We start from the raw sequence: 18,123 nt of genomic DNA on the forward strand, positions 1-18,123 counted from the left end.
TTATCATCTTTGGTGTGAACGGGCCTCTACAATGGAAGTTCAATTTTATTGATTTTGGACTAATAACACTGCAAAATATCCTTAAGTCAAATATAGTGCAACATTCATTTTCTCCATACAGGTATCGATTTAACAATGAAATAATGAATAAAAGTGCTGCAAAATATTATGAAACTCCTATGAAGCTTTGTGAATTATGTAATGTTTGCTTTTCAAATACTTTTTGCTTCAAATCAAATCAAATGTTCAGTTTAATTAATCTCAGAGCTGGTTGGATTATGACTTGAACTTGTTATTGAAGTTTTTCTGAGATCCCTATGAAGAAAATGAATGTGAAAAACACTGAAAAAGTGCTCTCTTATTGCTTTTTGATGCTAACCATTTCCACAAGTTTGTGATGAATAAGGAATTTGATGAAAATGTATTATCACTTACTTCAATAAACTGACACTTTTTTCAGTTCGTTTGATAAATATAAGGCAGCGGATTAAGATGTTAAGGACGTTTGCTATTCTCATGTGAAGCAAAAATGTCTTGAAGTTCTTTGGTAATTTAGTATTGAGTTAATTAAGTTTTACCTCCTTTAAGTTGAATATTATTAACATGTGGGATGTACATCACAAGGCCCTTTTATAAAAAAATAAATAAACATATTTCTGTTTCTCCTTCTGGATTGTGTTACAGACGTTGTGGGTACAGCAAAGCTTTCCAAGACTCAGACGAGGAGAAAATGCACTACCAAAATGGCCATGGTATGAGACGTGCTCTTTTCCCCTGATGATTTCTCTTTTAATGAATTTTAGGCAGGAAACTATTGCTTTTTTGGTCCAATATCTTGCTGTAGCTGCTGCCTGGGCCCTTCAGAGATTGTGGCTGTGACTGAAAATTGCTTTCATACTGCAATATGTGACCAAATGCTAATTCTGTTTATTCTAGTATCATTTCCAGAAGCCAGATTTTATATTGATCCCCACACATACGAGGACCCCTGCCAGGCTGTCCACGAGTTTGCCAGAGAAATTGAAGCGTCCAGAATCAAAATAGAGAAAATCATCGGTTCAGGTATAGCTGTCCTTGGCGATTGTGTGAAATACACCTGGGCATCAGGGGACTACATGAGAACTGCCTGGAAAAACATCAACATGATATCAAGCTTAAAAAAGCTAGATAGTTTTATAGTTAATATAGTTTAATGTGGGGTTTAACATTAACACCCTCCAACCCCCAAGTGTGTGAGGTGGCATCTAACGCAGTCACTCCTACAAGCCACTTGAATTTTATTTATAATATACACATTTTTCAATTGTAGTCTCCTAAAAAGGCATCTGAAATGATACACTGTAAAATGTAGTGTTGTCAAAAATATTGATGTTTTGATGCATATCGATACTTGAATGGCTGAAATGCTTCCAATACTCATTTTCTGCAGAATAGATGCGTGATACCAGCTGAGCTTTGGCTCTCTCTCATCTCTCCGACAGCAAGTTCACACACAAACCCGCCTCCCCTCACTTACTCGTTTAATTTGCTCCAGATTAATATTGTTGGTGTTACAGGGATTGAGTTTCGGTGTGGAATTGTGTGCGTTTTGCATAATTTGAGATAATTTTGTGCTTACACCCAACGTGTGTGCAGTTAAAGCCGCCTCTCAGTACTGTGGCCGGTGAAAATGCTGAGGGGCTAGTAGCTAGGAAAACTGCTAAACATCTCATGTACACATCATTTTAGGATTAATAAAAAAACATTTAGTTGTCATGTGAAGATCATTGTGAAGGTCAAAAGTCTTACTTGAATCCAAATCCAACATGAGTGGACAACACAGTCTCACCCCTACTCGTCAAATGTTGCCGAACGGTCAAGGGACCCTGACGTGAGCTGTTGACGCACAGGGTACCCCTAAATCGCCATTTTTCGACGTACTGGGTAATCCACTGATTTCAATGAGAAACCTAGGACGTCATAAACAGACGTGTTGGGCATGTGAATGTTATCGTCATGATGGAATATATTGGGTTATAATTTTTCCATTATGACATGTTGGAGTGTGATTCTCAATTTAATCAGCCTGCACAATTGTATTTACATTTATTTACGCTATGATACACGTTTGAAACAGCAGTCAAACCCCACCCCGCCCTAAACCTACCCATTTGCGTATTATATGATATAAAACACAGACTGTAACAGACAACAGGCACACTTTATTGAAAAAGTCCAACTATTCCGAGGCCAAACGATGGAATTGTGTGAAGAAAAGACCCAAAAGCAATCACCGTCTCTATCCGCGCCGCGCGCCGCGCCCCGCGCCCCGGCGTCACACTGAAGACGCCACAGGTAGACCCCTCGGCGTCACGCGATGGACGAACTGGGAACCCAATTGCTTTCAGTGGGAAACCTTTGGCGTCAACATTAGACGGCAATTCTATCGGTATGAAATCGCGCTGAAGAAGTCTCACTCAGAACACATCGCGATGTTTGGCATCAGATCACGTGTGCCACATGTTGGTGAGTAGTCATACATATTATGTCCTAATATTTGATATAAAGTATTTTCTGCTTGTCGTTATCGATCATGTTCAGTCACTGCATTGTATCTGTCATCATCTCCACTGAGGCTTTGCATTTCTTTGCTTTCTAAATAAACACACCTTGCTAATAGGGTGAACACTGTCACGTGACGTGCTATAGACCTTTAAACAGTTGTTAATATTTAATAATAATTACTACTGTAGTTCCAACGTGGCATTTGTAGTAGAAGCACAATTAAAAAAAAAAAAAACACTTGCCATGCGTTTACCACAGTATTGGTAGTTTTAATGTGATATTTGTTGTAAATAAACAGTAGCCACAACAATTACCATGCTTTAAAAGCATTTTAATGTAAAATCCAAATATTGTTATTTAAATAGTATAGTATATCCAGAGCTGTATTTGTATATGAACACTTATTTTTTTCTTATTATTAACGTCCCGTTTGCATGTAAATAATTCATGTGATCACAAAATCAAGTGAGTTATCTACATTTTCAAACAAATTCATATGATATAGCTTGCTATTATATACTTTTAATAATGGGAATGCACACATATCTGTGAACTTTGTACATAAATGTATTTAACATTTAATTATGCATCGTTTTTTACAGAAATAAATCCTATAGTTATGTATAAACTGACAACATCATCATCATATCCTGTCCTGGGCACATTGGGCAACATGTGTCCTCCAACATATTCGATCTGTGGCCACGTTTTCACATCTTCTCATGGAACACCGGCATTGAGGTCTTCGTGAAACATCTGTCTCATATCTTCCTTGGTTTTCCCTGTCTCGTGCGTCCTCCTGGTGGTGTCCACTTCATAAGTGTTTTTGGGTGTTGTTGTTTGGGCATGCATAGGACATGTCCAGTGAAATGCACCCTTTGCTCAGTTACAGTGTCTCAAAGTCTTCACGTGGAGTCTGTGGAGTCTTATAATCTCTTTGATATATGCAGAACCAATATTCATAAACTGTTCTTGATGTCTGCCTATGCCTTTATCATCAGGAGTTTTAGTGAAGGACATCTATTGCCATCCACTAGTTCTAGTCATGCATTGACTTCATGATGCTATAGTCCAATGTATATTTCTGCATTTGTTGTTTGTTTGAACAAATGAAGATAGTGAGAGTTAATACCTTTTGAAATCAATAATTATTCATTAAAACTTTTATTACAATGGTCACTATAGTACATGTCTACCATAACTACCTCTATCATTATTTCACTACCTATCATTATATCACTACCTTGTTAATGTAACTGTAACATGAATGTACTTTATAGAAGTATTTTCTTACTAAAAATGGTTAACATTTACAATAATCATCAACTATTTTAATTGGCATTTAATTTAGTTACAATAAAAGTGAACAATAATCGCAAATATATAGTATTAAAGTTTAGAATGTAAAATGTTATTTTTTTGCCTATATATATATATATATATATATATATATATATATATATATGGGCACTACATTTGTATTTAAACTGTTTGACATTAAATATTGGAATATGCTTACAAAATTGTGTGCATTCATTGTGCTTTTGTTATATTTGTTTTAATTCCAAGAGTTCAGATTATAAAGGATGGCTTAAAGAAGTTTATGCTTGTAGATCATTGCATAGAAAAAGGATTCTCTTTCAAATATATTTATTATGCATCAGTTTAACCACACAAAGAAGACTTTCGTTTTAAAAATGTGAGTTTTATTATTTAATTAGAATAAATAAATATTTAGCAGCCTAAATATTAAATCTTTAAGGAATCTACCCCTTCAGTTGAACCGGATGAGATGTGATATAATTTACCATAAATGGACAAGGAAGTGTGACGCCTCTGTTCAGCTGGGTTGTCATTGGCTGTGACTTTATCGCAGAACGCGCTGTGATTGGACTATCTGTTTTAACCCATATAAAACGGCGTTTTTATGTTACAAAGTATGTTTTGGTGTTATTACGTCAGTAATACGTTAAGCTAACTATAAAGTGTCGCTATGTTGTGAGAAATGACTCCTTTACTGAGAACCCAACCCTAACCCTAAGCATTTCTGCACACTTCTAAGAACTACAGCGCCATGTTTCCCATTGCATTGATACAATGACAGATATATGGGTAATGTAGTTTAAAAGGTTTCATAATGAAACAATAAATGTTAAGTAAATTACATATTTAATGGACAGCTGGATATTAAAATATGTTCATTGTGCAAACCTTTAAGACATATATGAGGGCCAAGCTGAAATTGTATATTTTACTGTGAGCACTTTTAAAAAAACCTTTATGGCAGCTTTCCATATATGTCTGAAAACTGTGGCCAACATTATTTAGTAAACATTGCATATACAGTTGTCCTGCCAATTTTCTCTGTGATACGCTAACCAGACTTTGAGTTAAAGCCATTTGAAATATGCTTTTTTTGCTCTTCCAGGGGCCACTACTGGGTCCCTGGAGGTGTAAGGGCAGTACAACATACACAGATCTATTCTCCTCATCACGGACAACAAACTTTGAGTCACATTTAAATATCAGAGTATTGTGTCTTTTCTATTCTAACGTCATGCTTGCATTAGGTTTTGATATTGTAAGACCATCTGATGAAATACAGAAATATTTGAAAGAAATGTTGTAAAATAATAATTATTAAGTTTTATTTTCTTTTATGGATAAACACTAATATATATAATGGATTAACCTGCAACAACTTGCCATTATCCACTTTCCAGAGTAAACAAAAACTATTTATATTATTTACACTTCATTATTACCATTAAATATAGGACCATAAAGTAAAATAACAAGAGACATTGTCACAATTTCATCTACACCCTCTTCACGTACCTGGCATCGAAAATGTGCATGCTTTAATTTTTATTGCAGTAGTAGATGTACCAGAATGATCAACATGGATCATCTTCAGTTAAGCTTGAAGTGTAATCCTTCCCTTTATTTCACTGAAAACTGACATACTTGTCACAGCATGCAAGTATATACAACTTTTTGGAGCATTGTACCAAATATAATATAACCAGATAAAAAATGTTTACTTCTCAAGTAAAATATTCTTGGTAATTAATAAGATAACTTAAATAAACTTGTTGAATGTGTATTTACTGTACCACACACCATACACAATACTCACCATACTTTATCACTCAACACTTTATTGGAGGATACAGTATACAGTTGATAAAGTAGAATAAAGTCAAATAAGATTCAAGATAAATAAAAATGGGTTTTAAAAAACACATTAACATCATATTAATCCATTCACAGCTGCTGAAGCCACACAAATGAGTGCTACATAATCCCATCCAGTCAACTATGATACAGAAAGCAGATTTGATATAGTGTTGGAAAATAATGATTCATTATTACAACTAGACTGGTTTCTGTCTCTTCCCTCTATCATGTTCCTGTTCTTCTTCTTCTAAACAGTTCGCCCACTTGTACCCTACAGTATAATCAATGTACAGATGATGTGATCACTGATGTTGTGTAGCCTTTTCTCAACCAGAGTAAGAAGTCGTATAATCCGGCGTTCTCCAGTCCTGGTCTAAAAGTAAAACAACAAACACAATTCAGATTAAGTTTAATGTACAGTCAGGTTAACCTATGTTCTTCAGTAAACTCTCCACCTCAAAATGGGCATATACACATTGAAGCATTATGTATAATATTGCAGCCCATAATATTAGCCAAGTACTGAACAAATACTAATTTACCCATATCAACAGCAACCTTTTAAACAGTAGATCTTTTAGAAAGAACTAACCAGATCTTTCACATAATTCAAAGAACATTTACTATTTGATTCCTAATATGTCCCAACTCATTATCTTCTAAAGCTACCCAGAACCATCCATGGTCTACAAAACAATGGAGAAATACATGGAGTTTATAACAACTAAATGCTTTTTCCCACACTTGTCTGCTTTTATCTAAGACAAACAGACGGTGCAGTTTTTAAGAACTGAAGGCCAAAAGTGTAATAATAATTGTATCAAAAAGGGAAAACAAATATTTACCATTTTAAATCAATCCAAGATACAGAACCTCATTTGCTTTTTTTAGGAGTTATTAAAAGATTTAGACATGAATAATGGTACGTATTTTATCAGAGTAGAAAGAATGATCACTGTTGAAATGAATAGTCCTTTGAGAGATCAACATCAAATGTTGTACTTCATATTACAGCATTGCTTCAATACAAGACATACCAATGGACTTGCAAATTTTTCTGTCTTCTTCGGGCACAAGATGTCCATCTTCCTTCCTCACCCTAAACAAAGGACTTATTTTCTTAGCTTGCTTCGATATAAGGTCTGGTCTTTCTTCTCTTCTGTAAAACAAGAAAGTCTCACTTACTCTGTGCAAATACTATTGTTTTTAAAACATATAAATTAAGACAGTTACAATAAAGTTAAATTACCAAAAGGTGAGCATTTGATGAGTATATATACTAAAAACTGTATATACTTTAGTATATATACTGATAATATTCAACTTTACCTGTGAAGGGCTGATTACGGCAAGATTCGCTGCAGAGAATCACTAGAAGCTCTTGTGAGGGTTGACTCTTAAAAGAGCTGTTGAGTTTGATATTGTAGAGATCTTTTAAACAAAAATAAATAAATAAAAGTAATCTGCAAGTAATCCTGCAAGACAGAAAGAAAGAGGAAATTGTATTACATTGCATGCAAGTTGTGAGTTCATACATAACTGTTTCTAGCTGTAAAAAACGATGCATAATTAAATGTTAAATACATTTATGTAGTAAGTTCACAGATATGTGTGATTCCCATTATTAAAAGTATATAATAGCAAGCTATATCATAAGAATTTTTCTGAAAATGTAGATAACTCACTTGATTTTGTGATCACATAAATTATTTACATGCAAACGGGACGTTATAAACAGTGCAACTGATCTGATTAAGAAAAAATAATCGAATATCTGATGTCATGTGACCGAAGTGGCTTTTTGAGGCTTTTGCATCTGAACTCTTCATATACAAATACAGCTCTGGAAAAAAATTAAGAGACCACTTAACATTTAGAAATCCATGTTAAGTGGTCTCTTAATTTTTTTCAGAGCTATATGTACGAGAATCATACGAATTTGACAACTTGTTAAATCTTGTGAATTATTAAGACTTTGGGAATATGTTCTTACTGATTGAGCTATGGGATTTGTAAGAATAAGTAACAACAAATGCTAAATAAAATGTTTGATAAAGGGTTCAAACCAACTCATACATACCATTACAAATATTTGCTGTTGCAGCTTTCGGTTTTCTCCGTTACTTCTCCACAAACAAGAATGGGTTGACTGAGTCCGAGAGGCCCTTTTGGTCTTTTCAGGTAAAAAAAAAAAAAAGAAAGAGAGAAAAAAGTCATAATATATAATATATAGCATTATAAAGTATCCTATTTAAATAACAATATTTGGATTTTACATTAAAATGCATTTAAAGCATGGTAATTGTTGTGGTTACTGTTTATTTACAACAAATATCACATTAAAACTACCAATACTGTGGTAAACGCATGGCAAGTGTTTTTTTATTTTTATTATTGTGCTTCTACTACAAATGCCACGTTGGAACTACAGTAGTAATTATTATTAAATATTAACAACTGTTTAAAGGTCTATAGCACGTCACGTGACAGTGTTTAATCACCCTATTAGCAAGGTGTGTTTATTTAGAAAGCAAAGAAATGCAAAGCCTCAGTGGAGATGATGACAGATACAATGCAGTGACTGAACATGATCGATAACGACAAGCAGAAAATACTTTATATCAAATATTAGGACATAATATGTATGACTACTCACCAACATGTGGCACACGTGATCTGATGCCAAACATCGCGATGTGTTCTGAGTGAGACTTCTTCAGCGCGATTTCATACCGATAGAATTGCCGTCTAATGTTGACGCCAAAGGTTTCCCACTGAAAGCAATTGGGTTCCCAGTTCGTCCATCGCGTGACGCCGAGGGGTCTACCTGTGGCGTCTTCAGTGTGACGCCGGGGCGCGGGGCGCGGGGCGCGGCGCGCGGCGCGGATAGAGACGGTGATTGCTTTTGGGTCTTTTCTTCACACAATTCCATCGTTTGGCCTCGGAATAGTTGGACTTTTTCAATAAAGTGTGCCTGTTGTCTGTTACAGTCTGTGTTTTATATCATATAATACGCAAATGGGTAGGTTTAGGGCGGGGTGGGGTTTGACTGCTGTTTCAAACGTGTATCATAGCGTAAATAAATGTAAATACAATTGTGCAGGCTGATTAAATTGAGAATCACACTCCAACATGTCATAATGGAAAAATTATAACCCAATATATTCCATCATGACGATAACATTCACATGCCCAACACGTCTGTTTATGACGTCCTAGGTTTCTCATTGAAATCAGTGGATTACCCAGTACGTCGAAAAATGGCGATTTAGGGGTACCCTGTGCGTCAACAGCTCACGTCAGGGTCCCTTGACCGTTCGGCAACATTTGACGAGTAGGGGTGAGACTGTGTTGGAGTGGACACTGTATAATCCTTTTTTTCTGGCCCATATCAGGAGAGTTTGGGGAAGTGTGTTATGGGCGGATGAAGCTGCCTGGGAAACGTGATGTCCCGGTGGCTCTGAAGACTCTTAAAGCCGGCTACACTGAGAAACAGAGGAGGGATTTTCTCGGCGAGGCCAGCATCATGGCGCAGTTCGATCACCCCAATGTCATCCACCTGGAGGGGGTTGTTACCCGCAGTAAGTGCTTTAAATGTACATCAGTGTTGTGCACTTATGAATGGAACATTTTTTATGTTTTTTGTGTTCAAAATAATTCCAAACCATTTATGTAGCAGGATGTCTACCCTATATTTCAAATACATTATATAGACTCACCTAAAGGATGATTAGGAACACCACACTAATACTGTGTTTGACCCCCTTTCGCCTTCAGAACTGCCTTAATTCTACATGGCATTGATTCAACAAGGTGCTGAAAGCATTCTTTAGAAATGTTGGCCCATATTGATAGGATAGCATCTTGCAGTTGATGGAGATTTGTGGGATGCACATCCAGGGCACGAAGCTCTCGTTCCACCACATCCCAAAGATGCTCTATTGGGTTGAGATCTGGTGACCTGGGGGCCATTTTAGTACAGTGAACTCATTGTCATGTTCAAGAAACCAATTTGAAATGATTCAAGCTTTGTGACATGGTGCATTATCCTGCTGGAAGTAGCCATCAGAGGATGGGTACATGGTGGTCATAAAGGGATGGACATGGTCAGAAACAATGCTCAGGTAGGCCGTGGCATTTAAACAATGCCCAATTGGCACTAAGGGGCCTAAAGTGTGCCAAGAAAACATCCCCCACACCATTACACCACCACCACCAGCCTGCACAGTGGTAACAAGGCATGATGGATCCATGTTCTCATTCTGTTTACACCAAATTCTGACTCTATCATCTGAATGTCTCAACAGAAATCGAGACTAATCAGACCAGACTGTCCAATTTTGGTGAGCTCGAGCAAATTTAGCCTCTTTTTCCTATTTGTTGTGGAGATGAGTGGTACCCGGTGGGTTCTTCTGCTGTTGTAGCCCATCCGCCTCAAGGTTGTGCTTTGCTACATACCTTGGTTGTAACGAGTGGTTATTTCAGTCAAAGTTGCTCTTTTATCAGCTTGAATCAGTCGGCCCATTCTCCTCTGACCTCTAGCATCAACAAGGCATTTTCGCCCACAGGACTGCCGCATACTGGATGTTTTTCTCTTTTCACACCATTCTTTGTAAAGCCTAGAAATGGTTGTGTGTGAAAATTCCAGTAACTGAGCAGATTGTGAAATACTCAGACCAGCCCGCCTGGCACCAACAACCATGCCACGCTCAAAATTGCTTAAATCGCCTTTCTTTCCCATTCTGACATTCAGTTTGGAGTTCAGGAGATTGTCTTGACCCGGACCACACCCCTAAATGCATTGAAGTAACTGCCATGTGATTGGTTGATTAGATAACTCCATTAATGAGAAATTGAACAGGTGTTCCTAATAACCCTTTAGGTGAGTGTAATTGAATGCAAGTTTAATTATTTAAGCATTATATATATAATACATTACTATTGTTTTTTCCCCCACAAAATTGTTATTTATTATTTTATAGATTTATAAATACACTTATAAAATAATAAATTATATATATATATATATATATATATATATATATTCACAATTAAATTGCTTATTTTTAAAAATCCATTATTTATAAGTCATCATTGTATTTTTTATAAAGATTTTTTTCCCTCATAAACTCAAATCAGTTTATCAGTATGTATTTATTTATTTTGCAAGTAAGGACTTACTAGTTATATTGGGGTAATGATCACGGTATATTGTGCAGCAATGATCAGATGAATGTACATCAGTGTAAGTTAATAATTTACCAACTGTTGAGTAAAAAGTGAAGAAAATATACAGTTCTGTCTTTCTTTACCCAGACTTTGCGTCATCTCTCCAATCTCTTGACATCTTTTTCTCCTTCTTTCCCCTGTTTCTGTCCATGTTTTTACATTCTCTGCTAAGGCAAACCAGTAATGATCATCACAGAGTACATGGAGAACGGCTCCTTGGACTCTTTCCTGAGGGTGTGTAAACACGTTTCTGTTTGTTCTTGCATTTCACTGTAGTTTTGCTTTGCCTTGCCGAACCTCCCCTTGAACTGAAGTTAAACTTCACAGATTTCTCTCCCTCGCCTTGTTTTTCTTCCCTTGAAACAGAGACATGACGGTCAGTTCACCATTATTCAGCTGGTTGGGATTCTGCGTGGCATAGCAGCTGGCATGACTTACTTGGCTGATCTGGGGTACGTCCACCGGGACTTGGCTGCCAGGAATGTTCTGGTCAACAGTAATCTGGTGTGCAAGATTTCAGACTTCGGTCTGTCACGCGTGCTGGAGGATGACCCTGATGCAGCCTACACCACCAGTGTAAGTGTCTGTTTCCTGTTCTAAACCCATTTATAAAGCCAGAAGCATACTCTGCAGTACTCAAGGGGCAATAGAGTTACCTTCAAATGTTAGTGCCAATAAACTTGGCACAAATTTTCTTTTATACTTTTACTGTTTATAGTGTTTTAATTAAAAAATAGAAATAGTAATACATTTACTAAAATGGGGGAGAATCTATTTGGATGGATGGATGGATGGATGGATGGATGGATGGATGGATGGATGGATGGATGGATGGATGGATGGCAAGAGATTGTTACAAACAACTCAATCATGAAATTATTTAACAGCACAACTGTTTTCAACATGGATATTAAGACATTTCTTAAGCAGCAAATCAGCATATTAGAATGATTTCTGAAAGATCATGCGTCACTGATGCTGAAAATTCAGCTTTGCATCACAGAAATAAAGATCTATTAAAATAGTAAATGGTTATTTTAAGTCATAATAGTTGTTACTGGCATTGTTTCTTTTTATATGCATCTCAATTTTTCTCACTAATTTTATGTCTATGGGAAATTTTAGGGAGGAAAGATCCCAATCCGTTGGACGGCACCGGAGGCCATTGCCTATCGGAAGTTCTCCTCCTCCAGTGATGTTTGGAGTTATGGAGTGGTCATGTGGGAAGTGATGTCATATGGAGAACGGCCATATTGGAACTTGACCAACAGAGATGTAGGTCTATAGTTGTGTCCCAAATGATGCATATATATATACACTCACCTAAAGGATTATTAGGAACACCACACTAATACTGTGTTTGACCTCCTTTCACCTTCAGAACTGCCTTAATTCTACATGGCATTGATTCAACAAGGTGCTGAAAGCATTCTGTCAAAATGTTGGCCCATATTGATAGGATAGCATCTTGCAGTTTGATGGAGATTTGTGGGATGCACATCCAGGGCACGAAGCTCTCGTTCCACCACATCCCAAAGATGCTCTATTGGGTTGAGATCTGGTGACTGTGGGGGTCATTTTAGTACAGTGAACTCATTGTCATGTTCAAGAAACTGATTTGAAATGATTCAAGCTTTGTGACATGGTGCATTATCCTGCTGGAAGTAGCCATCAGAGGATGGGTACATGGTTGTCATAAAGGGATGGACATGGTCAGAAACAACGCTCAGGTAGGCCGTCACATTTAAACAATGCCCAATTGGCACTAAGGGGCCTAAAGTGTGCCAAGAAAAAATCCCCCACACCATTACACCACCACCACCAGCCTGCACAGTGGTAACATGATGGATCCATGTTCTCATTCTGTTTACGCCAAATTCTGAGTCTACCATCTGAATGTCTCAACAGAAATCGAGACTCATCAGACCAGGCAACATTTTTCCAGTCTTTGGTGAGCTTGTGCAAACTGTAGCCTGTTTTTCCTATTTGTAGTGGAGATGAGTGGTCCCCGGTGGGGTCTTCTGCTGTTGTAACCCATCAGCCTCAAGGTTGTGCGTGTTGTGGCTTCACAAATGCTTTGCTGCATACCTCGGTTGTAACGAGTGGTTATTTCAGTCAAAGTTGCTCTTCTATCAGCTTGAATTAGTCGGCCCCTTCTCCTCTGACCTCTAGCATCAACAAGGCATTTTCGCCCACAGGACTGCCGCATACTGGATGTTTTTCTCTTTTCACACCGTTCTTTGTAAACCCTAGAAATGGTTGTGTGTGAAAATCCCAGTAACTGAGCAGATTGTGAAATACTCAGACCAGCCCGTCGGGCACCAACAACCATGCCACGCTCAAAATTGCTTAAATCACCTTTCTTTCCCATTCTGACATTCAGTTTGGAGTTCAGGAGATTGTCTTGACCAGGACCACGCCCCTAAATGCATTGAAGTAAATGCCATGTGATTGGTTGATTAGATAATTGCATTAATGAGAGATTGAACAGGTGTTCCTAATAATCCTTTAGGTGAGTGTACAGCTCTGAAAAAAATTAAGAGACCACTTAACATTTTTTTCAGAACTGTATATAGAATTTTTATTTATTTATTTTTTTACATAAAATTTGATTCAAAATATATACTTTTTTATTTAATGTGCATATTGAGGTAATGTGACAACAATGTGCCTGTTAATTATTTCTCATTGCACAATGAAGAATGTTAGAATGCAGTGTGCAACATGCATAAATAATAGTTTATTCCATTACGAAAACATATCCAGTTTGATCGGTTTACTTCAGGTGATCAAGTTCTTTTTAAATTTCTTAAAATCCTGAAAATCATAAAATACTTTAAGAAAATAAAGAAGAAAAAAAATCTGCATTGTTCAGAAAAAATCTGAAAAAGTTTTCAGCATTGATAAAACAAATAAATGTTTCTTGGGCACCAACTCAGCATATTAGAATGATTTCTGAAATAATAAATATTCCATACAGTGCCATATTCCGTATATAAATAGATTTTGATTGGTTTTCTTCAGGTGATCAAGTCCGTAGAGGAGGGCTACCGGCTCCCGGCCCCAATGGGCTGCCCCGGCGCTCTCCACACCCTAATGCTGGACTGCTGGCAGAAAGACCGCAATGAAAGACCCAGATTCTGCCAGATCATCACGGTCCTGGACAAGCTGATCCGGAACCCCGAGAACCTCAAGTCAATGGAAACATTGTGCAGGTGAGCCCCGGCAATCAATACCGCACCTTCAGGGAGGGGGGATTTACCTGACAAATGCACTTTGTCAGATATGATCTGTATTAAAAGTCTCGCAAAGTTGACGAGAAAGTTTCATCTGAGTGGCTGGGAATACGACTGGCTGGCTTTAAGACGCGCGTGTACGTTTTCCAATAAGCTCATCTCAAATAGATGTGTTCGCTGTTAAATAAAAGACCTCTGTGCTATATTGACATTGATCTGCCGTGAACCAAAAAAGAACGCTTCTGCTTTCACAATTGGACTTGTATAAATTGCTCAGCTCGGAGCGCAAGTCCTGTCAAGTTGCCGGTGCATATCCAGATGCGCAGGGAGCGTTGATGGGAAGAAATAGGGATTTCATCCCTGTATTAATCTACCCAAACCGTCCAGATCTACAGCCACCCCCCCTTTCCTACCTTCTCTATCATTTTAACTCATATTGATTTTCTGTCCTCGTTCGCCGCATTTCAAAGGTACATCTTGTACGCGCCTACTCACTCCCCTTGCTCTCATTTCAGACTAAACAGTTCTTTGATGAACAGAAGCATTCCTGATTTCACCAGCTGCAGATCAGTGGACGAGTGGTTGGACACCATTAAGATGGGCCGTTATAAGGACCACTTTGCCGCAGGAGGTTATCTGACTCTAGGACATGTGATGAGCATGAAACAACAGTGAGTTGATTGAGTTCTCACTCCATAACACGACGAAGTGCTTGAGATTGCTAATGCAGAAATGAAGCCCTTTAGATGCATCATCTCACCATCGAGGGGTTCCAGCCGGCTGCGTGAATATAGCGCTGAGGTGGATGGAGGACAGATTAGAGGTGTTCTTATGGCTTTAAGCCTTTGATTGATCGCCACCTTCTCAAGTCAGATGATCAATGACCATTAGATGGAGTTTTGTGGTGTTTCAGGACTGTATCCATTGTCTATCCAATGGGTCGGTCAATGCTATTCCCATCTGTCCAGTTTTAGTGGATTTGTAGACATTGCAGCAAATCAATCCCTGATTTTTAAAAAATTGGGTCCTATCTTGGAGACCAGCTTTTATAGTTGATTTCATGGGTTTACTCTCAAACCTCTGCTCTCAAATTGATTTGTTTCAGATGTTTGAAAGTTTAGTTAACCCAAAATGCAAATTTAGCAAACCCATACTACTTAGTTCATTATAGACCTTTGCACTATATTCCCTGGGCCAGATTTACTCTTTTTAACTGTTAGATTGAATTGGTCATTATGGAAATGATCCGGCTGCATCTGTTCTTTCATTTGCGTGTGGTCAGTAGATCGCACACAGAACTATCCACTCCCATCTACATTTTTATGGAGTTGTGCTCTCACGCTAATTTGCCCTGTTTAGTAAATATGGCTGTAATAAATCTTTACGTGAGGAACAAAGCGAAATGAAAAACATGCTTTCATTAATGGAGAAAAAGCTGAAATAAGATCAAATATAAATAGTAGATGAAAAACATCAACTTAAAGGTGCCGTATGTACTACTCATAATCTTCAGTTAATCACATTTCTTTTTCCACTTCCTCCTCAGTGACATCCATCGGTTGGGAGTGACATTAATGGGCCATCAGAAGAAGATCATGACCAGCGTCCAGGTGATGAGAGCCCAAGTACTGAACCAGAGCGTGCCGTCAGTGCACATATAATCACAGACCTCATCAGAATGCAAGTACATATTGATCTGATATGGGTTTGGGACTTGTGTATGAACTTAACAAAAACCTGACATGGACTATTACTGGGATAAGGATGGAGTTTTTCTTCTTCAGCGGGACATTCTGCAATTATCCCTCGTCTCTTCTACTTCCTTTTGTAAATGTTTGGACTGCCTTAAATTACATATTATTTAAATATTGTTGTACATGGATAAAGATTTTATGAATAATAGAGTCATGAATATGTGAAAAGTGGACCTAATAGTGAATATCAAAAAGGTGGAAATGAATATGCATCGTTTAGCCACACCCACCACGGCACCACAGCAGCGTGGATGAAACCGCGAGAGCCTCAAGTGCTGAAACATGACTCTGAATAACAATGCGACGTCACAGGAGAGGAAGAGTTAAGCTACAAGCATATAATCGATGACAAACCGAAACCCTCAAGAGGAAACATTTGGGCTCCTGACAAAAGCTGCGGAGCGCACAAGAATACGGACAAATGCTGAATTAGTCTCTGTGGTCGTATAAAGGGAAAAAGGCAATTATGTATGTCATGTGTTTGATTAAACACTCTGAAACTCAACCTGCTGTTATTCATTGCGTGCAGAACAGCGCCGGATCCCTCTGGAAATGGGAGGAATAAATATGTGTAAATGTTGGTCTGCGGAAAACAGAAATGCTTTCCACTTGAAATCTGTCTGAAATGGAATCTCTTATCTTTCTCATACAACTGGATTCAGAGTTCAGGCCAGTTTTAAAATATTTATTCTTACCCTGAGAAATTCGAGTATTCTCAGAGTTTGGGCTGGTTAACATCAAATGAATAATTTGTTTTATGAAAGCTAACAGATACAGTAATGAGCGAAAGGGGAAATCGCACAGAACTGTGTGGATCTTGTAATGTGGGACTGACTAATTTAAAGTCAACATGAAATCATAACTGACCCTGCTTACTTTACTAGATGTTCCTGGTCTTATTATGAATGATTAATCTGTGCATGTTATTCCAAAGGGAAAAAAATGTTTCGTAGTTTCCATAAAAATATTCTCTGCCTCTTTCGCCAGCTGAAAGGACGTTCCCCTCCGGCCACTTTTCCCGTTCCTTTCAAGTCCCGCCATACATCAGTCCCCTTGTTGCACATCCTTTCACAGAAGTAAAATGGGTTTTGAATGCCATTTCATGTTGACTTTACAAAAACACTGGACCTCATTTACCTTTTGAAAACAGGGTATTATCTGTATGTCCATCCTTTTATTTATTAAATTATAATTATTCTGTTTTAATGATTAAATTAACTAATTGTGCATTTGTTCGTAAGACAAAGATTAATGGAGTTTCTTTACCATGAATCATATATGTAAATATTAATAAAATAAAGTTTTTTTCCGCTCTGTCTCTTTCTGATTATTCGAAATAAACAATATCCTACGCATCGTGGAGTGCAAATAAAAATAAAACAGCCATATCATGTGTCAAGAAATTTAACCAAACAGAGAGGATATGTACATGTGTTTGTGATCCACCCATCAATCCATCTACCTAACGAAGCTTTCATTCATCCATCCATCCATTTAAATATCTAAACATCCATCTATCCATCCAAATATCTAACAATCTATTCATCCAAATACCTAACCATCCATTCATCATCCATCCATCCATCATCCATCCAAATACCTAACCATATATCCATCCAAATATCTAAACATCCATCCATCCATCAATCCATCCAAATACCTAACCAACCAATCCATCCATCCAAATATCTAAACATCTATAACCATCCATCCATTTACATACCTAAGCATCCATCCATCCATCCAAATACCTAACCATCCATCCATCCATCCAAATACCTAACCATCCATCCATCCAAATACCTAACCCTCCATCCATCCAAATACCTAACCATCCATCCATCCAAATACCTAACCATCCAACCATAAATCCATCCAAATATCTAACCATCTATTTATCCAAATACCTAACCATCCATCCATCTACATACCTAACCATGCATCCATCCATCCAAATACCTAACCATCCATCCATCTACATACCTAACCATTCATCCATCCATCCAAATATCTAACCATCTATTTATCCAAATACCATACCTAACCAACCATCCGTCAATCCAGCCATTCAAATATCTTACCATCCTTTCATCCAAATATCTAATCATTCAAATATCCAAACATCCATCCATCCATATATTAAAATACCTAACCATCAATTCATCCATCTGTCCAAATAT

The 18,123-nt window shown here is 37.5% G+C and overlaps 1 protein-coding gene and 1 long non-coding RNA gene across 4 annotated transcripts in view; one reads left to right on the forward strand and one right to left on the reverse strand.

The window, feature by feature from the left end:
- epha8 (eph receptor A8) overlaps positions 1–17,257 on the forward strand; it is a 109,179-nt gene extending 91,922 nt beyond the window's left edge. For all 3 annotated transcript variants that reach the window (XM_067432269.1, XM_067432270.1, XM_067432271.1), the window contains exons 9-17: positions 685–752; positions 937–1,062; positions 9,120–9,305; positions 11,126–11,187; positions 11,320–11,529; positions 12,079–12,228; positions 13,978–14,168; positions 14,705–14,860; positions 15,736–17,257. In XM_067432269.1, the coding sequence (XP_067288370.1) occupies positions 685–752; positions 937–1,062; positions 9,120–9,305; positions 11,126–11,187; positions 11,320–11,529; positions 12,079–12,228; positions 13,978–14,168; positions 14,705–14,860; positions 15,736–15,850 (1,264 nt within the window). In that variant the 3' untranslated portion in view covers positions 15,851–17,257. The remainder of the gene's footprint in view (positions 1–684; positions 753–936; positions 1,063–9,119; positions 9,306–11,125; positions 11,188–11,319; positions 11,530–12,078; positions 12,229–13,977; positions 14,169–14,704; positions 14,861–15,735) is intronic.
- Positions 5,903–8,695, reverse strand: LOC137058792 (uncharacterized). The gene is made up of 5 exons (XR_010900847.1): positions 8,381–8,695; positions 7,805–7,897; positions 7,054–7,199; positions 6,762–6,883; positions 5,903–6,097 (listed from the first exon to the last, which is right to left on the reverse strand). It is a non-coding gene; the product is annotated as an uncharacterized lncRNA (long non-coding RNA).
- Positions 17,258–18,123: the final 866 nt, after the last annotated feature.

This window comes from Pseudorasbora parva, chromosome 22 (genome assembly GCF_024679245.1).
Source record: "Pseudorasbora parva isolate DD20220531a chromosome 22, ASM2467924v1, whole genome shotgun sequence".
Taxonomy (NCBI): domain Eukaryota; kingdom Metazoa; phylum Chordata; class Actinopteri; order Cypriniformes; family Gobionidae; genus Pseudorasbora; species Pseudorasbora parva.